The following is a 24,556-nucleotide window of genomic DNA, read 5'->3' on the forward strand; positions in this document are numbered from 1 at the left end:
CGGCTGCTTGGTGACGGGGAGCCAGTACACACCGCCGCTCCGTAGATCAGCCAGGAACAGCCACAATCCATCACTGATAACCAAGTCTCAATGTTACTCAATGCGCCTGTAAGAGTTTCTGCTGCTGAAACCTTTCCATTACCTGAGATGTGGATTCACACACACGCACGCAGAGACGTATGAGCTACTGAAGTATCCGTCCATCTTCTGTACCACATTACTCCACTTTAGCCATTTGGACAGGTTCTTGGTCAATGACAGAGAAAACACAGAGGGACTCCACATCCCAACCACGAGAGTCACAGATTAAACTCACTGGAGAATCTCCAAACAACCACAGGGAGAACATGCAAAGCCACCGTGGAAAGGCTCCCGAGCCTGCTGTCACAAACTAAAGCATCCACTCCAGTACAAACTGTCTCAGAGGGTAAAGAATCAATGAAAACTCTGGAAAAATCCAACCGTCCTGATCTTACTTAAAGTCTCCAACTTAAACATGTTACAAGCCGCACATCCAGGCCAGGAGCCGAGGATGCAGCCAGAAACATTGAAAACAATAAAGCCATGATTCTACTTATGAGGCAGTGAGTCGAAGCATCTTATTATTATTATTAGGGACTGAGCCCGAAAGGCCAGGACCCTATTGTATTTTCTTCTTGTTTTTTGACTCCTGACGCCTCATTGAGCCCAAATCTGACCCACTAAATACGCTCAAATGTTGACCAAATTTGGCACGCTCATCAAGACTGTAAAAATAATGTCATCATTTTAACCAACATGTTGATTTGTCTCTGAGAAAGAGTGTTGTAGTGTTGAATTTATTTCCAATACATTAAGACAACTTTGTCCTTCATTATCATTATCATGTATTATTACATTGTGGCTTCAGAAAATGATTTTTTGTTATTGTTGCTTCAATAACTTAATTACTAGAAAATCAATTAATAACATATAATATTGGCAAAATGTTATTAAGACATGTGTTGAAAAAGTTATAGCAGTCTCGTAAAGTTATAAAAGCCAAGACTTCCTTTACTCTCCTCCTTCATACTTTTTTTTTTATTTTTTTAAATCAGTGTGTGAACTACAGACCTGAACAGTCAGACCTGATCTCAGCACAAGTTAAGGAACAGTATGTTCATTTATACTCAGATAAAGACTGACAAAGGTCAGATTACTTTGTAGAATAAATATTGCAGATAGCAGGTAATTCCCGTCTGATCATGGTAAATCTCCACAGCAGCACACGTATGTGACAGAACTCCGTTATAACAACTGTAACACTGCTGTCAGGGTGAGGGACACGCAACAGTCACACTCATGAACAGAGAGTTTAAGATAATGACAATTGCAGGTCACTTACGAGTACTGGAGAGCAATCAGATCTAATGTATTGGGTGTTAGATTTCCTCAAATACAATAAATTCAGTGAATGTTGTGTCTACTCTATGAAATAAGATGAATCCCACTGTGAAGAGAACAAAGACAGACTTAAAGGTTTTGTCTTTCTCACTCACAGTTATTATCTAAAGAGCAAAATAAAAATGGAAACAAATTAAACAAGTAAAGACAACAAGGTCTATATTAACACATTTTACAAAAAATTCAGCTTGTGTTTCATTCATGAAATGAAAGAACTTTGATGAATTGAATGGAGTTTTGTCTACTTTTGCCAGTTTTAGCCGGCAGGGGATACCCAGGGTGCAGTTGTAAAGTCAAATACTTAACAGCTGAGTGAAAGTCCGACTTTGGCAGCAGGGTTTGTGCCTTCATTGCAAGAAAGTGAGAGGTTCAAATACTATGAGGAGTTTGCATGTTTCCTCCAACGGATCATGACTTTTCTCGCTTTCCTTCCAAAAACATGCATTTGAGGTTAATTGGCGAGATTGAATTTCCTCTGGGTGTGAAGGTGTTGTTTTTGTCTGGCTTGTGACGGACTGCTCACCTGTCAAGGTGTACCTGCCCATACTTGACCTCCCCTGTCCAGGTGGACCTGTCCTCATCTATCCAGGTGGACCTGTCCTTACCTGTCCTCATCTATCCAGACGGACCTGTCCTTACCTGTCCACGTGTACCTGTCCTCACCTGTCTTCATCTATCCAGGTGGACCTGTCCTTACCTGTCCAGGAGTACCTGTCCATACCTGTCTAGATGGACCTGTCCTTACCTGTCCACGTATACCTGTCCTCACCTGTCCGCAAGCTCGGACTGAACCTGTCGTTACATGTCCAGGAGTACCTGACCTCATCTGTCCAGGTGTACCTGTCCTCACTTGTCTGGATGGACCTGTCCTTACTCGTCCACGTGTACCTGCCCTCATCAGTCCTCACCTGTCTTCATCTATCCAGGAAGACCTGCCCTTACCCCCAAGTGTACCTGTTCACACCATCTAGATGGATCTGTCCTTTCCTGTCCATGTGTACCTGTCCTAACCTGTCTGGATGGACCTGTCCTTTCCTGTCCATGTGTACCTGTCCTCACCAGTCCTCACCTGTCCTCATCTATCCAGGTAGACCTGTCGTTACCTGTCCAGGTGAAGCTGTTCTGACCTGTCCACCTGTACCTGTCCTCACGTGTCCTCATTTGTCCAGGTGAAGCTGTCCTTATGTGTCCACATGTACCTGTCCTCGCTTGTCCTCATCTATCCAGGTGGACCTGTTCTTACCTGTCCAGGTGTACCAGTCCTCACCTGTCCTCATCTGTGTGGTGTACCTGTCCTCAAATGGCTTGCACAATACGCCCCTGACTAAAACCTCTCCCCTGTTTCGTACTTCCCTCGCTGTATCAACACATTGCTACAGTCATAAATAACAGCGCCACTAGAGGTCACCAGAAGGTTCACGGTCTGAGTTAAGTGGAACCAACTTCAGTTGAAATGACAAAAAAAAACAACCCACAATATCAGTTGAGATGACAATTTACAAATTGCATTTAAAAAGTGTGTTTAAAAGCTGAAGGTCCTGTTGGACTCCTAGTGTGTAACCTTTCAACAGCACCTCTGTTCAGACACCCGGACCAAAGCCTCTTACGGCTCACTAACATGTGGATCCGCACTCAGCAACAAGCACACGTGCTCAACATGAGCCAAAGACTTCAGACTGAAAAATTCCCTCTAAAGCTCCTTTAAAACAATAAGCTTAGCATCGGGGCACACGTATGCTTTACGACCTACTTTCAGCACCTTACAGATTTCAGTTACAAAACATTCCTCCTGAACAATGCGGTCAGCAGTGCTAATTCAGGAAACTTTCTTTTAATTTGTCTCGGAGAGGATTCAGAAAAACTCTACAATGTTGTAACACCTCGATGCCTCAAAAAACAAACAAAACACTCCCAGCATGTTTTCCTGTGCTGGAGACTGTGTGACCTTTAATGAATAATACTTTGTTTCTGGTTAATCAGGGAGATAATCCCACTCCCTTCTTTTTAATGTAGCATTATTTCATAAGGCAAAGCAGGACAGCAACACTTTGAAATACATCTTTTTATAACTAACCTGTTTTGCTTCACCAACATAATTCTCACCATATTCTTACCTCCACTGTTTGACCAAGCAGCTACTATGGCCATGTTCTGCTTCAGTGGGTATACTGACGAAGGAGAGAGAGAGAGATAGAGAGAGAGAGATAGAGAGAGAGAGAGAGAGAGAGAGAGAGAGAGAGAGAGAGAGAGAGAGAGAGAGAGAGAGAGAGAGAGAGAGAGAGAGAGAGAGAGAGAGAGAGAGAATGTTAGTAACATGTAATGGTGAAGTGATGAGAGCAGCTCAGTACAGTGCAGGTGTCCCAGCTGTCTAAACCTTCAGCAGCTTCAGTAGAAAATGGTCCAGTGACCTGAACCAGCTCAGATTGTAAGCAGCACAAATGAGTTACAATAATTGCTGCTGTCAGGTCATCATAAACTCATATGTTTCCTTTATATGCACCCCATGTTTTCAGTTACTTAGCCTCACAGTTATTGAGCTTTCTGAAGAAAGAATGTCTTAGTGTTTGACTTTTAAAAACAATGTTTTGCAGCTGCTAACAGTTGTTCTCGTGCAGTAAGAGCCGTGCCGTCAATCACGTCTGTCCTGGGTTCTGCAGCTGACTCACACACACAGTTTATGGGAATAGTGTTTTTCTGACAAAGCAGAACAAATATTTTGAACTTCCTACTCTGCTCCACATCAGTCCTGAGCATGCGAGGTGTGTAATGTTTGTGTGAATGGTCAGTTTGTACTGCATCATCTGACTTCACTCCGATCAGAGTTCACAGCAGCGACTTCAGGTTGACGGAGTTGAAAGGACCTTTCCCCTGGTTTGGTATTTGTGGATGTGGAAGACTGACATGAACTGAAAGAGGAAAGACCCTGGTCCCCTCTAACTACCCACAATGCATCTTCACCACAACAAACAGTGGGGGGACAACATGTATCCAATGCCAGCCGCGAGCTCGGACTGAGCCGTCCTCGTACTTCTTTATCAGATGCTGTCAGAGTCCTTGAGAAATATACAAAGTAAATAGGACCACATCTAATAGTAACACTCCGATGTCGTTTCATCAGCTGGACGTGCAACTCAGCATGCAGAGTTTTAAGAATGAATCACAATTAAATGAGTCTGAATTGGACTTTAAGGCATCCTTGGTGAATGCATTGATTATTTTGTGTAGGTAAAGTTGAAATACGGGGAAATGAGGTTGTTGTTTGGTTGTTGTCAGGTGAAAGGTAAAGTTGGATGACAGAGGCTTCAAGGATAAAACACACTGACAGAAATCAGATGCTAAAAAAAAAAAAGCTATTTCACAAGTGAATAGTGGGCAGATGCAGAGACGCTTTTAAAGTAAAATGACATCTCCAGATGAAAGTATGGCGGAGCATCATGGCGTAAAGGAGGGACAGGTTTATTTTAATTACTTTTCAACAAATTTGGATCCACTTTGAAAGGCAAATCTTTTTGCATTTTTTTGCGATTTTTGCAGAATTGATTTGCCAAAGTGTTAACAGACATCATAGCACACTATTCCTGAATGCTTCACATGTTTTGATGTTCTTTTTGTGTATGTGCTCCCAACAGTGCAGGACTTGTTACGCACCGAAACCATGGATCGTAATATTTGCGCCTCGTCTATTACATTGGCAGCCACACTTCAAAAGTTTCCTGATTAAAAGTCAACATCTCCAAACTGATGAAGTTAGTTTTCAGGAGGAAGAGGGGATAATAAAGTGTGTTTGTTCCAGTTTTCTCTGGATGAAACAAGTGTGATAAAGTGTGTCGTTCACTAACAGGAAGGCCTTGATGAGTCCACCGAGCCAAAGAGAAACACTGTAAAAGCTCACACGGACAGCCTGCTTTTAACTTTCACCTCTGACCTTTCAAACACCGCAATATGACAAGTTTTAGCTGCCTTTTAAAATTTTTTTATTTTTTTTTAAACTTATATGGCATTTAAAGAAAGAGGGGGAAAACAATTAAAAGCCACTTGTAAAAAACAAAACAAAATGTAAATCAAAATTACACAGATTTTATTTAAACATAGAAATTTCTCTTCCTTGAAAGTGAGTGTAAAATAATTTTTACACATTTCATCACCAATTAGGAGTGCTATTCTACAATATAATATTTATGAGCATGATATAAAACTTAAACAACTTCACTTTCAGTATACATGTCATTATATAGTCTTATTTTCTTCTGACTTTATGTTTCCTTATGTAAATTTGTTTCCTTGTAAATGAGAATGAATTTACCTATACAAATAAGTCAATTTAGAAATTTCATAATTGTAATGTGCTCTGGTTTTATGTGCACAGATCTCATCACATATGGAGTAAAATACAGTTTTTCTGTTAATATATGAAGTATAAGCAGTCTGATCTACTTTCAGCTCAATGTGCAGCATGACTGCAATGAATACTGATAGTTTTAAAGTTTGACTTTACACACTCTGTTCTTAGTTCTTAGTTTGGACAAAGTTTAAAAACATAAAAATTTTTACATTTCTGAGTTTTAACTCACTTCTCCACAGAACAGTCACAATAATAGTAAACGACTAAACTCATGTGGGTCAAAGGTGGTGGCACGGAGCCGGCTGCTGCTCACCTTCAGGCTTCATGAATATTCAGCAGGGTGGGTGGCGCGCCCGGGGCTATAAATGACCGGCAGATCTGAGGAGGGTGTGATCTTACCACAAACTGGGAACTGAGAGACGACGAGATCTGAGAGCTGAACAAACCACAAAGCGCCGCACAGTAAGTTACTTCTTCTTTTTGACACTCATTTATACTCGTTAATGCAGAACCACATCAGACTGCAGATGTGTGTTTAAATCCCAGGCTTTATTTCTAAAACCTGAGATTTCTTAAGCAGACACATAATATCGCGATTTAAAATGATGTAATGTGCAACATTCCTACTTCTCAAACTTCAGGACTTTAATTAATTGAATCTAAAGCAATGTTTCCCAGATTTACATGCAGAATGTGTTGGCTTGATTTTCCACAGGTCTGCAAACAAGTGCTGAAACACAGCTGCTGGAAATGGAGAGTCTGCATGAGCTGATCCCCCTGGCCAAAGAAATGCTCAGTCAGAAGCCCAACCGGGGCATGCTGAAGGTCTACATGGTGGGCTCCGTGTTCGCCGTGATGGGGACCGTCATCGGCCTGGTGGAGACCGTGTGTCAGCCCTTCTCCTCGGGCGAGCCGCTGGACGCAGAGATGCTGCTCATGTTTGCCCGGGAGAGGAAAAATTTGGAGGCCAAGACCCTGTGTGGCCTGACAGAGGAGGAGCTGAAGGACGAGGAGGAGGAAAGCGTCAGTAGCCAACCCATGACCTTCACCAAGAAGCAAACTCCGTTCCAGCGACCCATTTCCAACCGGCTGCACGCCACCTAAAGAGACGGGGTCGACCTCCAAAGACTCGGCATATTTATTGCAGGACTGAAGTGTGAAATGTGCACCAAATCTGAAGCTTTATAGGAGGAAGAAAGAGAAACGAGTGCAGCCACTGCGCTCCTTTATAGTGTCTTAGTCTGCTGGGAAATCTGTCTTAGAGCCCTTCATGCACCGGGTGCACACAAAGACCCAGGACATGGAGGAGTGGTCCATTTTAACACTTCTGTCATGACAGCATGCAATTCAGTCAGTGATACAACGCATAGTGGTTTAGCCTTGATTATTAACCTTCTATGGGAACATAAAAGCACGTAGGCACTTGATGGCAGCTTCATAATCAATAGCAGTGGTCATTTTCTCCTGAGTGAGTCACAGTTACAAAACATGAAAAAAACCCTGTGTGAGCCCACAAGAGCTGTTTCACAATCACCTGCTGCAAAGCACGGCTGGAAAGAGGAGGGACGGAGGGGGTGCTGGGAGGAGTCCCTGAACACAGCTCCATGCTGAGTCTGTGTGGCTGCCCGAGCTGCTGTGCAGCGCCACCTGTGGTCTGATGGATGTATGTGAACTGCCATCACACACATACTGTGAAAAAGAGGGAAGTGTATATGGAGCTTTTCCTTGTCATTATTAAAGTTGGTTTTGTTTACCAAGTCCTCTCCACCTGGTTTCACACACACACACACACACACACACACACACACACACACACACACACACACACACACACACACACACACACACACACACACACACACACACACACACACACACACACACAGATGAATTTATAGCTTCAAATTTAGCTTCAAGATTTTTTTTTATTATTTATATGATACGAACTGAGACCAAGTAGGTGAAAGAGTAGGGGGAATCAAACCATCAAACAAACCAGACCACCACTGATACTGAGCTAAAGTAACTGAAAAGAAGTTAGAAATTGTAATACAGGATGTCTTGTACAGGGTTATAGAAGAATAAGAACAACAAAAGTAACACAAGAATAATATTAAGACCCCCCCTCCAAAAAAGAAGAACTGTGGCTTCATTGAACTTCTTTATTCTATGAAATTGGCTGTCAAGTTAAAAATGAAGTCCTTGTTTATTGTCAAATACAGTGTGAAGTTTGAAATAAACGCATCCACCAGGTGCACTAACTGAAACTAAAAGAAAAAGGACACAAGCAACACCGTTTCTGTTATTACAAATATGCAGCAAAAACCATAAATATTATAATCTTTTTACAGAAATATTCCCAATTATACAAAACTTTCAGTGTCAAATAGTCTGTGAGGTGAAAGGTAGGAATGTAGGAGTTCCTGATAAATGGTATCATACAGTGATACGAGGAAAAATGATCAGACTGGTTTGAAATAAACTATTTTAAAACTCTGAAAGATGGACTGTGAGATGCCTCTTCACAGTTTTTAAAGATGAGATCTAACAGGACAGGAGTGTAATAATCTCGTAGGAACTGAAGTGTAAACTGAAAAGCCAACAGGGTGTGAAACACCTTAAACCTTCAGCAGTGAAATGCCTTTAGCTCGTTTGTGTTTGTGCAACATGACGTCCAAACTTTTTGGGAACTGGGACAGTAATGAAAGGAGTTTTTCTTTTCTTTTTTTTTTAAACAAGATTGAACCACTAGAGGGCGTGACAGAGATCCTGTCTAGGCATGAGTGCACAAACAGCCAAAGTTTACCTACAACAAAGGTTAGGCGCTCGAGAGCACATTTTGGCACTCTGGGGGTTAATGTTTACATTTTCTTAAATGTTTTGGCAGTCTGGATGGGAGTGCCACATTTGGTGAGTGTTTGAGTGAGTGTATTAGAATTACAATAGGGTCCTTGCCTCCAGGCCAGGCCTTTCAGGCTTGGTAATTCCTCAGATGTGCAGTGACCCGCTCGGTGTCTGTACCGACTCTCACACTAAGCCGGAGGATTTCTCTCTTCTCAACAGGAGGAGGTTTCTCCCACTGCTCCACCACATCACTCTGGACATCAAGGTAGGACTGACAGCCTTGGTTTGGCGTCTAACGACACTCAACAACTTTTCACGAACTGAACTCAAACACAGAAGACTTTTTCTATTTTCACCAAAAAATGATTTCTTTCTAATATTGTTCACAAATGTGTCGAAATGTAAGTTAGTGAGCACTTCTCCTTTCAGCTCATGAAACATGGGAGGAGAAACAAAAGTGAGGAATTTATATTTGTGTTCAGTAGTTCTACATTCTAATAGACTCATGAGAAACTGACTTCAATGAGTCTGAATAATATGGGGGAAAACAAATCTATATTTTCGCATTATGACATCAAATTCTCACATTTTTTGTTTCTTCAACTCTACGAATAATCCATATGATGACATTAGCAGAGATAAATCATGTGAAGTGATTTCAATTTTCATGAGGAGAACTAATTTCTTGTGAAGTTTGGTTGGAAACTAAGCCAACAGACGTTTGAACAGATTGATCAAATCTTTAGTTTATCTGAAGGCAAACACAGATCATTGTTTTGTTGCAGACATTGATGCAGTGACTCTGCTGTTTGCTAAAAATAGAGTCACAATACCTGTTAATTGAACTGAATGGTGTGATAGGAAAAAAGTGACATAAGAGCAACACAAGTTTTAGAATTAAAGACAACAGATCACTGGCTGGAGCTCAGTTCTTACTTGGTCGACACAATTATTAATTCAAACGTAATACTCAAAGCAAATAGTTGAATCCCTAAGAGCGTGGGAACAATTATGAAGAAACAACACAAACATTCACTTTTTTATGCAGCTTCTTTAATGTAAGGTCCTAAACAGTTATTTGTCAGGCAGAATAGATCATTTTTTTCAGTTGATAGATGACTATATAGTCAATATGCATTGTTATGCAATATAAAGGATTGATAAGATGTTTTTTTAAGTCATTGGTTTAAAGGTTTCCCCAGAAAATCAGCTTGTCAGGAGAAACTGATCAACATATGAAAATGGCTGAATGAAGATTATAAACTCTAAAATACTGAAGTGTATGACATAAAACTCCTCAGCAGAGCTTCAAGTCACCATACATCTGGTGTTATTGTGAACTCACATGATTCTTCACCTCAGCACAGTTGATCCACATCAAGATAAGAAATATAAGGTTCAGTAATAAATACTCTTACTACTGGTGCAATATAGCACAACAACAAGTTCACAAGTTCATTTCTAATTCCCGATTAAAGACTATTACACTTCTCTTGAAGTGAGTTTGTCCTGATGGGAGTTAATTTGACTGGAATTCCACTATTTAAATTAATAAAAGACCTGAGACAACCTCAGACAACCTCACTTCAGCTGGTTTCCAGGTTTCTAATACTTTCCACTGAAGAAGTCACAGGTGTGAATGTGTCACGTTCTGGAAACGTCTGTCTTTTCATTAAAAGTCACTATATTTCAGAGCTGTAAGATTTTCTTTGGAGTCCCTCTGAGTGAAGACGTTTGCTTGTTTTTCTGGAGAGGAATCAAACTGATGGCCCTTCACGTTTCAGTTCCTGTTTGAGCGGGTGGAAGGCGTCTCCCAGGCGACCATCATCGATCTGGACGCTCATCAGGTGAGCCAATACCGTTTACCCTCTCCCAGTGTCAATGCACAGCCCTGCTTAGGAGCTGCCATTGATGAAAAGATAACCCCCTCCTTTTATCACCGCGCCGATCACTGAGGCTCTCCGCGGGCCAAACCGGCCATTACTGTCATACTGAGTGTGATATATCTAAAAACTCAAAAGTCTTCAAAAGTTATTCATGCTACAATAAGAGTTCACTGGAAAGCTTTCATCCTCTTCGGTTTGCAATAAACTACCCAAACCGAACACTTCAATAACATGACTACACATAAACTCAACACGTGTTTCATGGTTTCACAATCCTAGATCCGAGAGAAACTCACAGAACCTGCAAATAAGAATTTTTTTTTCATAGAAATGCCAAAACCACACAGACATCTTGTGTCTGTTCTATTAAACTTTGTGTCCTAACCATATACACAGTGAGATTTTGTAATTATTGTTTATGATTAAAAAAAAACTACTGAGGTTATCAGTAATATCTGAAACAATGTAAATCTAAAGTCTGTGCTGTGTGATTGTGGTCATGTTAATCATTGATATAGTTGAGCATCAAAAGATAAAATCTAAAAAGAGTCTTTCATCTGCTTGCATGATGTCTTCTCTTCTATATTTTCTTTGGCTGTACACTTTGTAAAATGGGAATTATGTGTCGTGCTTTAAAAACTGCACTAAAGAACAGTGTGCATGTGTGTTGATATATATATATATTTATATTTTGGAGACAGATCTGTGTACAATCTCTTATATCCTTATGGGACAAACAGCCCACTTACCTATCCAAGAGGCGTTTATTTACATGTTTGGTAAAGAAATGTTCCAGTGGTCAGGACTCAGCAAGTCGTTGCAGCTGAGTGTAGAAGAAATCTACCTCAGATGAATGTAAGTCAGTACAAATGTCCTTGGAAGGCATGAAAGTGTGTGAACCAGTCTCATCCACATAGTCACATGCTCACAAAAGTGATGATTCTTTCGTTCATCGGTAGCTCATTCAGCTTCAGTGTCGAGCCTGAAGGACACAAACGCCATCAGAGACTTGGCTTAATGCTGCTGTTTGAGCATTAGGGTTCATTGACGTCACTTCCTGGAGTGATATTAGAAACATTGAATTTTATTCATTAGCATGTTTCTAATTTTGGAAATGTTATGTAGGTGAAAAAAGGCAGTCCTGCAGATTTGTTTATTGTGGGAGTTGAAGGATAAATCCTGATCAAAAATAACTCCCAGGTTCCTCATAGTGGTACTGGAGGACAAAGTAATACCATCTAGTGTTACTATTATCATTAGATAATTTCTCTCTCAGATGTTTTGGGCCAAATATAATAATTTCAGTTTTATCCAAGTTCAGGAGCAGGAAATTACGGCTCATCCAAGCCTTTATGTCTTCAAGACAAGCTCCTAGTTTAGAAAGTTGGTTATTATCGTCTGGTTTCATAGATAAATAGATTTGTGTGTCATCGGCATAACAATGGAAGTTAATGGAGTGTTTTTTAATAATATTCTCTACAGGAAGCATATATAAAGTAAAAAGTATAGAACCTATGACAGAACCCCATGGAACTCCATGTTCAACTTCAATCTGGACTGAAGAGTCATCCTGAACATAAATAAAGTGGAACCAGTCTGATAAATATGATCGGAACCAATTTAGTGCTGAACCTTTAAGCCTGATGACGTGTTCTAGCCTATGTAATAGGATGTTCTGATCAATAGTATCAAATGCAGCACTGAGCTCTAACAGGACTAGAACAGAGACCAGTCCTTTGTCTGAGGACAAAGATCATTCGTAACTTTGACCAGAACTCTCTCTGTGCTATGATGAGCTCTAAAACCTGATTGGAAAAAGACTCAAATAAGTAATTTTTGCTTAAATGGTCACATAGCTGACTTGCAATCACTTTTTCTAGGATTTTAGAAATAAAGGGAAGGTTGGATATTGGCCTGTAACTTGCTAAGTGTTGCTCCTCTGGGGTTCAGAGGGCATACATGTCAGTGTGTGAAGGAACCAGCTTGTCTCTGTGACAAAGAAAAGAGAGAGCACATGCGTTGAAGCTGTGTTTACTTCATGACAGAGGATGTTTTCTTCCTCTAACAATGTACATCAATAACAGTAATCCAGATAACAACATGCAAAATGGCCTGAAAGAGTCCAAAGGTCCAGGCGGCCATAGTTAACAAAGCTTAGTCACATTCAAAGTACATTTCAATTCCACAAGATATCAGAAAACATAGTTAACTTGTATTTCTTGTCTTTTAAACCATGTGTTATTTATGCTTTTTAACCATTCATTTGATCAATGAATTAATCTTTTAAACTCTTATTCTAAACACAAAGGATTTTAAATTGTCCCGTATTTACATTTTTAATGCTAAACCAATGGAATCTGTTTTTAACCAATTCACTATGCTTAATATGTAATCAACTAAGCACGTGATGTAGCGATAGCCTTCAACCTCAAATGGCTGTCCTGTATCCAATACAGTTTTCAATAGCAATACTGGCATTTGGTAATAAACCATAAAATAGGCATATTCAATTACAAATAAAGCCCAGTAAATTGCATATTGTTTGAAAAACGTTTCATAAAAGGCCCTGAAATAGTGTGCTCAAGTGATTCTTTGTACCAAACAATGGTCTGGATTAGCTTTTCTCATGACTCACCACAAACGATGATTCCTGAAAACTCCGGCCACAGTGGAGATCTGGATAAAATTAGTGTCTCTGTTTGCATTTATGTCACAATTCGTGATGTTCTGTTTTTTTTCCAGGATTCTGATTGACTGTCATGGCTTCATGCTTCTTGCAACACTGCCCCCTACAGGTTTGGCTGCTCGTAGCAGCTCTTAAACCAGCTGTACTGTATATGTGGGTCAATTTAAATAAAGATTTTTTTTTAAACGTAGATAAGGAAATATCTTTTCTTTTTTTTTTTAATAACTGGGTGTGTGTAAACACACTCAGTGTCTCTGGTTGCATCTAAAGGGGGGAGGTGGATATTTACGTCACAATTCTTAGGATTTCTTCAGTGTCAAACATGAGCTGTGACACGCAAAAGGTTCGCCTGAGCCAAAGAGATTAAATGTTATTTCCTCCTGTCATTTGCAGCCATAAATAGCTCACATATTGACTTCTTGTCCTAAAAAGTCCAACAAGCTTGAAATTACTACGAGCAAGCAATTCCATTTTTTTACTTTTGTGTGAACTTTTGTAAAATATCTGCTGTTAAATGTTATTCTCTCTTACCCGTTGCTCTGCTCCTGTCCCTCCCTCACTTTGATTCGCTGACTCGAGCCCTTGATGTCCCTGCATGGCATTCATGTATTTACAATAGATAACATTACATATAGCAATGTACAGTATCAACATTTGACTTACAAAAGCTAAAAAGGTCTGTGTTAAGGTTTTTGTCATACAGAATTAAGACATTTAACAACTGATATGCAGATAGGCTCATATACTGGTAACTTTGTTTACATAACTTAACCATTACAGTAAAATATTTACAGACTTTATTTTAAGACCTCACCTCCAGTCCTGTGCCATCCTCTCCTTCTCCTGTCTCCTTCCTATTCCAAAACATATAGAAAGTCTTCAGAGATGCAGGTCTAATGTGCAGCGTAAATGTGAACCATTTTAAAAGGAAACTGAAAAAAAAACTCCCTCATCGGTCAGTATGGAGCTTCTCACCACATAAATATGCAGAACGCACGTGGAGTATTCTAGTGCAGCTCATTACCCAATCAAAACTTGACCCAGACCTTTATAGTACTGTGAAATAATGAAATAAGTATTGAAAATGTATCTCTAAAAATTCAACTTGAAATCAGTCTTTACTTGTTCTCCCTTCTGGATCTATTATAATCAATACACCGTCATCAACAACCAGAGGAGCATGTTCAGTGAGAGACAGCTTCTTCCCAAATGTCGGACTAACAGACTTAAGAACTCCTTTGTCCCTCAGGCCATCAGGCTGTACAACTCCTCACTGAGGGGGAGGAGGTGACAGGACAGAAGGGAAGTAGCAGTAGCCGCGATCCACCTCATCCACCTCACCATCTTACATCTCACATACTATAATGCAAAACTGTCTAATACCTAATTGTCTATTCACTGCAAATGATCATACTTGTGCAATAATTCTGTTTGTAACCACAGTGCAATTTAACGTCATCAGCCACTTTCACTCCTATATTTTGTTAGGAGTCTTATTCTTTTTGCCAGTTCTATATTTAGTTATGTTCAGGTTAGTTAAGAGTTTATATTATACTTTGTACCTTTTGTACCTTTTCTGTAACTTATCTTTGTTGTCCTCTGTGTGCTGCTCCTCTTTTATTAAGCTGCTGGAACTTAAATTTCCCTGACGGAGTCATCCCAAGGAATAAATAAAGCAAAGTCTAAAGTCTAAAGTCTAATATCGTTTTTAAACCTTACCTCACACCCTGAAGCGCCACCTCCTCTCCCATCTCTTCTCTGGATGTATTACAGATCATCTCATGATAAAATAGTTTGTTTCAAAAGTATTTGGAGCTAATCCACATTTCACTCATCAATTTAAGGCCTGAACTGAGCTTCCTCAGTTTCTCCACCTTCCATTGCTTCACCTGCTTCAGTCCTCTAAGTTCTATCATTCTCCTGACGAGACATTTTAAACATAATATCCAATATAAAGTCATACGTGTTGATAAATGGTGGAGTGATTAGGTGTTCCCCTTGTGTAGCATAACATTACTCACACTGCAGTTTCAGCCTTTTCCTTAGTGACGTTCTGTCAAGCGTTGACCATATTCAGGAACACTGACAAAGTCAGCGGTCAAATAAAGGACCAATGACCGTCCCAGGATTTAGACGACTTCATTCAACAGATTTTGTTCCTAAATATGAATGTAAACGAACAACATGACGTTATAAGCGTTCCCTACAGACCGTTTTACCTCATCCAAAACAAGTCCTTTAAGTAAAATAAACAAAAAAAACTAATTTTGTCCACTGCTGCTGTCTCCCCCAGAAACACTCAGAATGCGTTCTAATATTCCCTCCTATCTCCTTTCCTATATACTTTTCCTTAACCACGGAACTGTTTAAGTGGTGGCCATGATAAGGAGCCTTGGAATTCTCAATAAGCTAAGGAAAGGAGGCTCAATGCTTCCTTTAGAACCTCCTTTAGTCGAGGAAACACTGATGCTTCCTTTAGAACCTCCTTTAGTCGAGGAACCACTGATGCTTCCTTTAGAACCTCCTTTAGTCGAGGAACCACTGATGCTTCCTTTAGAACCTCCTTTAGCCGAGGAAACTCTGATGCTTCCTTTAGAACCTCCTTTAGCCTAAGAAACACTGATGCTTCCTTTAGAACCTCCTTTAGCCGAGGAAACACTGATGCTTCCTTTAGAACCTCCTTTAGCCTAAGAAACACTGATGCTTCTTTTAGAACGTCCTTTAGCCTAAGAAACTCTGATGCTTCCTTTAGAACCTCCTTTAGCCTAGGAAACACTGATGCTTCCTTTAGAACCTCCTTTAGTCGAGGAAACTCTGATGCTTCCTTTAGAACCTCCTTTAGCCTAAGAAACACTGATGCTTCCTTTAGAACCTCCTTTAGCCGAGGAACCACTGATGCTTCCTTTAGAACCTCCTTTAGTCGAGGAACCACTGATGCTTCCTTTAGAACCTCCTTTAGTCGAGGAACCACTGATGCTTCCTTTAGAACCTCCTTTAGCCGAGGAAACACTGATGCTTCCTTTAGAACCTCCTCTAGTCGAGGAAACTCTGATGCTTCCTTTAGAACCTCCTTTAGTCGAGGAAACTCTGATGCTTCCTTTAGAACCTCCTTTAGTCGAGGAAACTCTGATGCTTCCTTTAGAACCTCCTTTAGTCGAGGAAACACTGATGCTTCCTTTAGAACCTCCTTTAGTCGAGGAAACTCTGATGCTTCCTTTAGAACCTCCTTTAGCCTAAGAAACTCTGATGCTTCCTTTAGAACCTCCTTTAGCCGAGGAAACACTGATGCTCCCTTTACCAAAGGAACCGAGATCATGCTGCCCCACAATTCCTTGCGGTGACAACATTTAAAGGGACCTGCTCATCGGAGCGTTCAGGGAAACTCCCGATGCCTTAACGCAGCTCATGTTAAGTTACTAATGCAATAATCGACCTTGAACAACTTTAAATCATTTAAAACCCAGATCCCGACTATGATTGAGGAACACAGTAAAGAAAATCTTTTCTGCAGCTTATTCTCAGTTTGATTGTTTATTTAATCACCTGGTAGCCTCTTTTCCCTTGATTTTAATTCAAACCTTGTGATATTTGAAATTATATCAGCATTTAGAGGCACAGTGGAAAGTGCGATAAATGCGTTTTTTGTTGTCCATTTTCAGAAATTTTTTGTTTTTTCACCACAGCTGACATCACTAACCTTCGCTGCTGTCAGATTATTATTGTGTCACCTAGTGAAAGTGTGGTCCCATTGTCACAACAACGTGATCGCCTTTCCCTAACTCCTTTAGGAAGTCTCCTAACACCTTGCTTTAATCCTGTGACATCATCCACGGGGTTAAGGAAAAAAAGTGGACAGGAAAAGAAAAAGGAGGTACTATTCGGAAGCACCTTCAGAGGTGCTGAAGGAGGCTCTGTCAGGACGCTGTGCTGCACTGTCAAAATAAAATAAATCAAGTTAAAAATGTCAAAATCAAATATTTTTCAATTTAACTGTTGTATTACAAAACATGTATTTTATTTTATTCTTAATGTCAAAAACATGAGCATGGCATTTTCACAAAAGATGTGAAAACAAGCATGCCGATCCTCTGGAAAACACACACACACACACACACACACACACACACACACACACACACACACACACACACACACACACACTTGCACACACACAGAGTGGAAAAGCGAGTTAAAAATGTCAAAATCAAATATTTTCCTCCTCCGCGGTATAATATTTTTTTGGGGGAACAAATGCACAAGTCTCAAATAGGGACTTACACTTCAACACATTTACACAACATACTACAGGTGTTCCTCACATATAAGAATGAACCAGGAATCCACAGCGTCAACAATCACACTTTTAAACACACTAAATGTGGCTGAACAAATATAAACAAATCCTCTTATTAACCTGAGGCGCAGGTCGATGCCCTCTGCTGGGCAGATTGAACAATACAGCTGCAAAAACAACACAGACTCAAATTGTAACAAAATGTATCACAAATGTAAACACATGTACTACAGAATGAACTACAATATCACTGTGTAGTTACTTACAGACAAAGATCTTACCGAGTTCTGAGAGAAAGCCAACTTGTAGTGATTTTCACGCTGCTGCACAACTGGTCCATCACTGAAACGGGTCAGACTAGGAACAATAACTTGAGATCCACAGGGCGGAACACTTCTCGCCTGGTATACCATTAAACCACTATTAATACCTTGACTACTCAAACATCATTCAACCAAATTACCAAAGTTATAAACATATCACACTTCTTATCAGAATGTCCTCCACTTTAAGAGTCCTCAGACAGAAGAAGAACGAGCTCCGAAATGGGTCCCATGTAAGTTTTTGTTGTTCCTTGCTTCATAACTCTGAGTTTGACCTTGTGGACTTTGTTGTCTTTGCTGGGCAATGTCTTCATGACGAGCCCAATAGGCCAGTCATTTCTCTTAGCTTGACAATCTTTCATCAGAACTACGTCTCCCACTTCAACGCTCGGTTTGTCATCAGTCCACTCATGACATTTCTGGAGAGCCGACAGATACTCCTGTCTCCATCATTTCCAGAGGCTCTCCGCTAGACACGCCACTTGTTTCCAACTGATTTTTGCGCAGATCTTTATGTTCGAAGTCGCCTGGAGGAGCTGTCACTTGAGTCATCTTTTGAGTGAGAATCATAGCAGGTGTCAACACAGTCGGGTTGTCAGGGTCAGTTGACACTGGAATCGGTGGCCTGGCATTTAGAATGACCATGACTTCTGCCATCAGTGTTTTCAACACTTCGTGTGTGAGTCGACTGGCGTGAGACCGCAGCAACATGCCTTCCAGAATCCGACATGCTACTCCTATCGGCCTTTCCCAAAAGCCTCCCGTATGGAATGGATGAGGAGCGTTGAAAGGCCATGTTTATCAAGGTAAGTCGTCAACTCCGGTCACTGGTGTTGGCATTTACACATCAGAGCGCAATTGTTTGTATGGGCCACGGACTGCGAGAAACCGTTGTAAGGCATTTATGAAAGTTAAAGTGGACATGGATTCTAACACTTCAATGTGTGTCGCTCTTGTGCTCATGAATGTGAATAACATCTTTCACTTTCTGTGCTACCCCGACGAGTGTGGCGAGTGATGATGTTCCATGGCCCGACGACGTCCAGTCCAACATGGGTAAAAGGAGGCTCTGAGGTGATTCTGTCAGCAGGTCATGACGCCATTTTTTGTTCCACTGACCTTCCTCTCAGTTTTTTACAGGTATCACAGTTGTAAATGACAGCAGACACCAGCCGTTTGCCTCCTACTATCCACATTCCTGCTGATCGGATGACTCCTTCTGTGAAGTGATGACTTTGATGGTCTAATTGTGTCTCACTATGGGAGCTGCGATGTGATGAGTTTTTGGCAGTATCACAGGATGCCTCTCTCTCTGGACACAACAACTGATGACAGTTTTAGCTTGCCATCGTGCATCGACTGCATATTCTCTGTGAGTTTTGGAGAATATTGTTGCAAATTGAATGAGTTTTGTAATGACTTGCAGGAGCCTCCTCCAAATACTGTAGAAAACCATTCAAAGCATGCTGAGTTGAACTGACCTTCTGTAGCTTTGGTGAAATTGACAGCAACTTGGGGATGAACTTCAACAAAGTTCTGGAGCTTTGGCTTTTTGGAGGCTCACCAGTGTGTTTCTGGAATCCAGGACCTGAGAACCAGTTAGAGGTCCTAAGCATGTCTACAGATGCAGGTCTTGTGGCGTAGTCTGCCGGATTCTGTTCGGTGAGAACATATTGCCATTGTTGTGATTGGCTTGATTTCCTGATGCGATTAACTCGGTTGGCAACATGCACATGAAATTTGTGGGTGTTATGGATGGAACCGAGAACAATCCTGCTATCATTGAAAAACCTCACTGCCTGTATCTCAATGTCCATCTCACTGCGGATTGTATCTGCCATTTCAGCTGCAGCTGCACACAGCTCCAAATGTGGAACCATGGAAGCTGGATCTGGCGCCAACTTTGCTTTGCCTATTATGAATCCCACATGGTACAAGTTTTCATCGCTGGGGATGCATAAGTAAGCTACTGCAGAGATGGCCTGAGTGGAAGCATCAGAGAAGATGCAGAGTTCTTTACTTTGAGATGAGGTGAGGGAGACCTTCGGCCAATGTGTAGCTTTTCTAATTCCAGAAGAGACTCTTTCCATCATTTCCATTTCGTCTTTGTGTGATAGGAGAGGATCATCACAATCATAATCTTTGGACAGTTCTCTGACTAGAGCTTTTCCTTCAACTGTGATGGGAGTCACAAAGCCCAGTGGATCATAGCGGCTCTGAACTGTTGATAGGATGCCTCTTTTTGTGAAGGTTTTTTGTGTGTGAGATACTTGGAAACTGAAAGGATCTGCTCCAAAGTTTACATCTTTTAAGTCTTTTGCAAGGTCCTCTGAGAGGCAGGGTGCGCTCAGGTCTGCTCAAGCCAGTAAGTAGCAGCAGCTCCATTTCAGTACACAGCTTTAGGCAGTGAGCCGTCCAGCCGTTATTTGGACGGTCAATCTGTGAAAAAGACGGCCGAAAAAGTGGACAGTTCACCCAAAAACGTCTAAAACATGTGTGTTGTTGAAAATCGGATAAGTGAAATCGTGTGCACAGAGAGGTTTTAACTGTTAGCACACCTTAATGAGTGGACGGCTTCTTGTGCAGCACGTTGCTACTGTGAAGTTTCACTTCAGTCAAACATGAGGCCTGTGGACCAAAACCGGCCGCTAACAGCTCCAATCCGGCCTCACAAACCACCAACCAATTTATAGGAGGGTTTTTTTGGGGGATATTTCAATGTATTTTGCACCAGAATGTTTCATTAAAATTGACTTTATTATGAGATTGTAGTCATTTTTCAGTAATTGTTTTATCTTGCAGAATTATGGACAGTTTCGTCACGTAGACTGTGCGCCACAACAAAGCAAAACTTTCAAGTGTAAATTTAAATGTTATTATAGCAATATTTTACTGGTTCGGCCCACTCAAGATGAAACTGGACTGTATGTGGTCCGTGAAGTCAAATTTATTTAGTATTTATTTTTTATACATATTTGTATATTTAGTAGTCTACATTGCATTAGAATGCACCATTTTAAGGCATACTTTTTCAAGATTTTCCCAGTGGAGGCCACCCGGACGCCCCTGTTTTTTCCTCCATTTATTCTTAATTTTATAAACCAGGTGATGGACCAGGTGATGGACCAGGTGTTGGTCAAGGTGATGGACCAGGTGATCTGGGTTCTTGGGTGTGCGTGGTCCTGTGGAGGACTCAAGTGTAGTCCAGAACTTGCGGGTCTGAGCTGTTATTAAAGTGGTACCAGCACATTATGACCTTGTTTCCACTACGCAGTATGGGCCGGTATGGTACGGTAAGGTATGGTATGGTACCCAGACCCAAATCCGTTGCAGCGAGTAGGCAGAGATGTGAACGGCCCCTTAATGATGCAGGCATGTGACATCAATACGTGATAGTAATTGTGGATCCACACATTTGGTGCAGCGCTGCTCAGGCGTCAGAGCAAAGTCGACTGGTGAGTCTCCGTTCTCTGTGACACGGCTTGTAAACCGTCCTCATTCCAAACGACAGTATCCAGCTGAATCTTTTATCTCAACGTTAATTCATTGAAATGATTCACTTTGTAATTTTTGGCCAATCTCGGCCTGCGGGCCATATGTTTGACTCCACTGGTTTGCAGGGTGACGCTTGCGGCCGTGTGGCTGTCTGAGATAGCACTTTAATAATGGAACAAAGCGGCCTGAAGCAGGAACACAATAAAAGCCTGAGTCAACACGACGCTTCTCTTCTCAGAAAGGATTTTACTGCTTTGAACCTCTGACTCTCAAACACTGAACTTAGACTAAAGAGTCAGGCTGGACTGTTTGGAGCTGCTCTACAATATATCATTACAGATGAATCATTTCTCTAAATACGCCAATCAAACATGAGGTGTTCCGCAGGGTTCAGTTTCAGGGCCACAAACTGTGTTTTTTAGACTTTGAACATCAACTCAATGCAAAAAAGGAGAGTTAAACTTAAAAAGCACAGTTTGTGTTTTCTGACTGAAGCTTTTATCCTCCTCTGACTGATTATTTTATCTAATTTTTTCTGTTTTGAGTGCTGTTAAGCACCTTGTGACTCATGTCTGGGAAAGGTGCTATATATATAAAATTGTATTCTATTCTATTCTGTTCTATTCTATTCTATTCTATTCTATTCTATTCTGTTCTGTTCTGTTCTATTCTATTCTATTCTATTCGAGTAGTAGTAGTAGTAGTAATACATATGGCTGTTTTACTGTTTTATTTAATGTCCTGTTATCTAAAAAATAGTGAGAAAAATTTGGATGTGTTTTTTTTCTGCACATGTGCATTGATCTGAGGTATTTTATTGACTATGGATGGTGTCAGAGCTGCTCAGAGAGTGCGATCTATGTAGTATCATTGTTGGAGTATCTTTTAAAATAGTTTTAAGACCAGGTATCTAAATAATGCTGTGTAATGTTGGATTTATTTGGTGATAAGATCTCCGTGCATTAACAGGCATACCTGCCTCTGCAGGCTGTTTTCTGGATTATCAGCTTCATGGCCTGTGACTTATGTGTCTAAATACACATACATACATATATGTGTGACCACTAGATGTCACTGTATGTCTATAAAAAGCTGCTAGAGCACCACAAAAAAACTCCATTACTACTGTAAGTGACAGAGTACGAAAACTGTCCCTCGAAAAAAGAAAAAGGGAAAAAAGTTTATTTTCTTCTCATGATGCATTTTTTGACGGATACGGTTTATAGTCTGGAAGATATGGTGGTTTTCTTTGGATGAATGCTGGATAACTTTTGTTGCTCACTTTATAAGTAAATTTTATTAGTGCTTGTTGGGATTGACAGTGGACCCCCGGCTCGTTCAGTTGGTACAGCATGAGACTCACAATCTCAGGGTAGAGGGTTCATGTCCCATGCCGGGGGCCACCTTCCCATGGGCTCACCACCTGCAGGAAGGTTCTTAAATGGTGCATTGTGATCTGGGTGACAGTGCTCAGACTGTCACCCCCGCGACCCGGAAATGGATAAGTGGAAGAAAATGAATGAATGAATGAATGGGATTGACAGTTTATTAAAAGCAGAACTGTTCTTTCTCTTTCACATTAAAGTCAATTAATGTCTATTACACTGACAATGAAATCTGTCCATTTTATATAATTAAGAATAATCGCTTCAGCATCTTAATATAATATCCTCCAACAGATTTTTCATTGCGCCTTCCAGACAAGGCCATGCCCCACACGTTGAAAACAAACGTAGTGGAAAAGAACAGGAACAAAACAAAAAACATTTGTGACATTACTACATTTAAGAATATTCTAAACTGGGCTCCGCTGCCGGTTTAACGAGGGGTCAGCAGGTCAATTACAGAGCGTCCAGTCAAAGAGACTAAAGGGTTGGGAAAGGGTTTTTCTCTCTGCCTTTCAGGACAACAATGATTTGGACTTGAAAGGTTGTCAGTGGAAACCAGAAGCAACAGACCCAGTGTGAAGCTGTGAGTCAGAGAACGAACAACAGAGGTGCTGCGGAGCGGACGCCAGCATCGTGTGCACGCGCAACTCGCTTATTACACACTTGAAAACGTCTCCGACAGGCGGAACAAAAACAACAACCCAGTCGAGGAGTTATATTTGTTCAAGCTCTCTCTCTCTCTCTCTCTCTCTCTCTCTCTCTCTCTCTCTCTCTCTCTCTCTCTCTCTCTCACACACACACACACACACACACACACACACACACACACACACACACACACACACACACACACACACACACACACACACACACACACACACACACACACACACACACACACACACACACACACACACACATACACAGAGCTTTATTTAATCAAGTCTGTGAGAAAAAGATCCGGGAAACAGCAGCAGGCCACATTCAGCTTCTCTACTAATTGAAATATATCACAGCATGTACACAACATCCGACTACACGCATTCTTTACTCTTTTCTTTGAATGTGATGTGTTATTCAGGAATGAAGGGAATCCCAGTCATAGTACGAGATGCACTTTGACTATGTGCATTTAAAATCAGTCTATGATGGATGAATTTAGTATAAAATCTGTAAGCAGATGATCACTGCTCATTTGAAAAAAGTAAGTAGAGTAAAGTAAAGTCAGGTGACACTTGTAGTATAAAGAAATGGTTGGTAAATGTGCCACGAGGATGATGGAAGAACTACTGAAAACAAATCACCTGCAGGATTGGATGTTTGTAGAATCTATAAGAAAAAAAAAGATTAAAAAAAATCATGATACTACAGTGTGTCTTATCAAACACACACACACACACACACACACACACACACACACACACACACACACACACACACACACACACACACACACACACACACACACACACACACACACACACACACACACACACACACACTTATGAGAATATTACATATATTAATGAAATATTAACTTTCAAGCATAATGAACTGTATAGTTTTTTCGCCTGCACAAACTTGAAGATAAAATACATTTTCTTTCAAGGCTCATGGGTTGTCAGGAACACAAACCTCTCCTTTGGTAGTTGAACCTGATGATCCCTCCTTCGAGGCATCAACAACAACAGTTCTTTTGTAACTGATGGATTTATGTGTTCTCCACCGTTGAACTCGCTGGCCACATTAAAGCTCATGAAGGGATGAGGATACCTGAAGAAAAAGTCTGAGCTTAAAAAATATGTCCTTCACCACAAAACTAAAAATGCAAAACTTTTGCTTCCTCAAATTGTCCTTCATGCACGTGTAATTTATA

General features: G+C 40.8%; 1 protein-coding gene across 1 annotated transcript; it reads left to right on the forward strand.

The window, feature by feature from the left end:
- The first annotated feature begins 6,153 nt into the window (after window positions 1-6,153).
- Window positions 6,154-7,519, forward strand: LOC308109193 (G0/G1 switch protein 2-like). Its single transcript, XM_080462615.1, has 2 exons — window positions 6,154-6,226; window positions 6,480-7,519. Exon 2 carries the CDS (start codon window positions 6,515-6,517, stop codon window positions 6,866-6,868), a length of 354 nt encoding a protein of 117 aa, XP_080318741.1. The 5' UTR covers window positions 6,154-6,226; window positions 6,480-6,514; the 3' UTR covers window positions 6,869-7,519.
- The last annotated feature ends 17,037 nt before the right edge of the window (window positions 7,520-24,556 follow it).

Source organism: Lipophrys pholis (assembly GCF_963383615.2).
Source record: "Lipophrys pholis genome assembly, chromosome: 4".
Lineage (NCBI taxonomy): Eukaryota > Metazoa > Chordata > Actinopteri > Blenniiformes > Blenniidae > Lipophrys > Lipophrys pholis.

What these genes read in the sequence shown, in the direction of transcription:
- LOC308109193 (XM_080462615.1), top strand. Translation starts at nt 6,515, where the DNA reads ATGGAGAGTCTGCATGAGCTGATCCCCCTGGCCAAAGAAATGCTCAGT.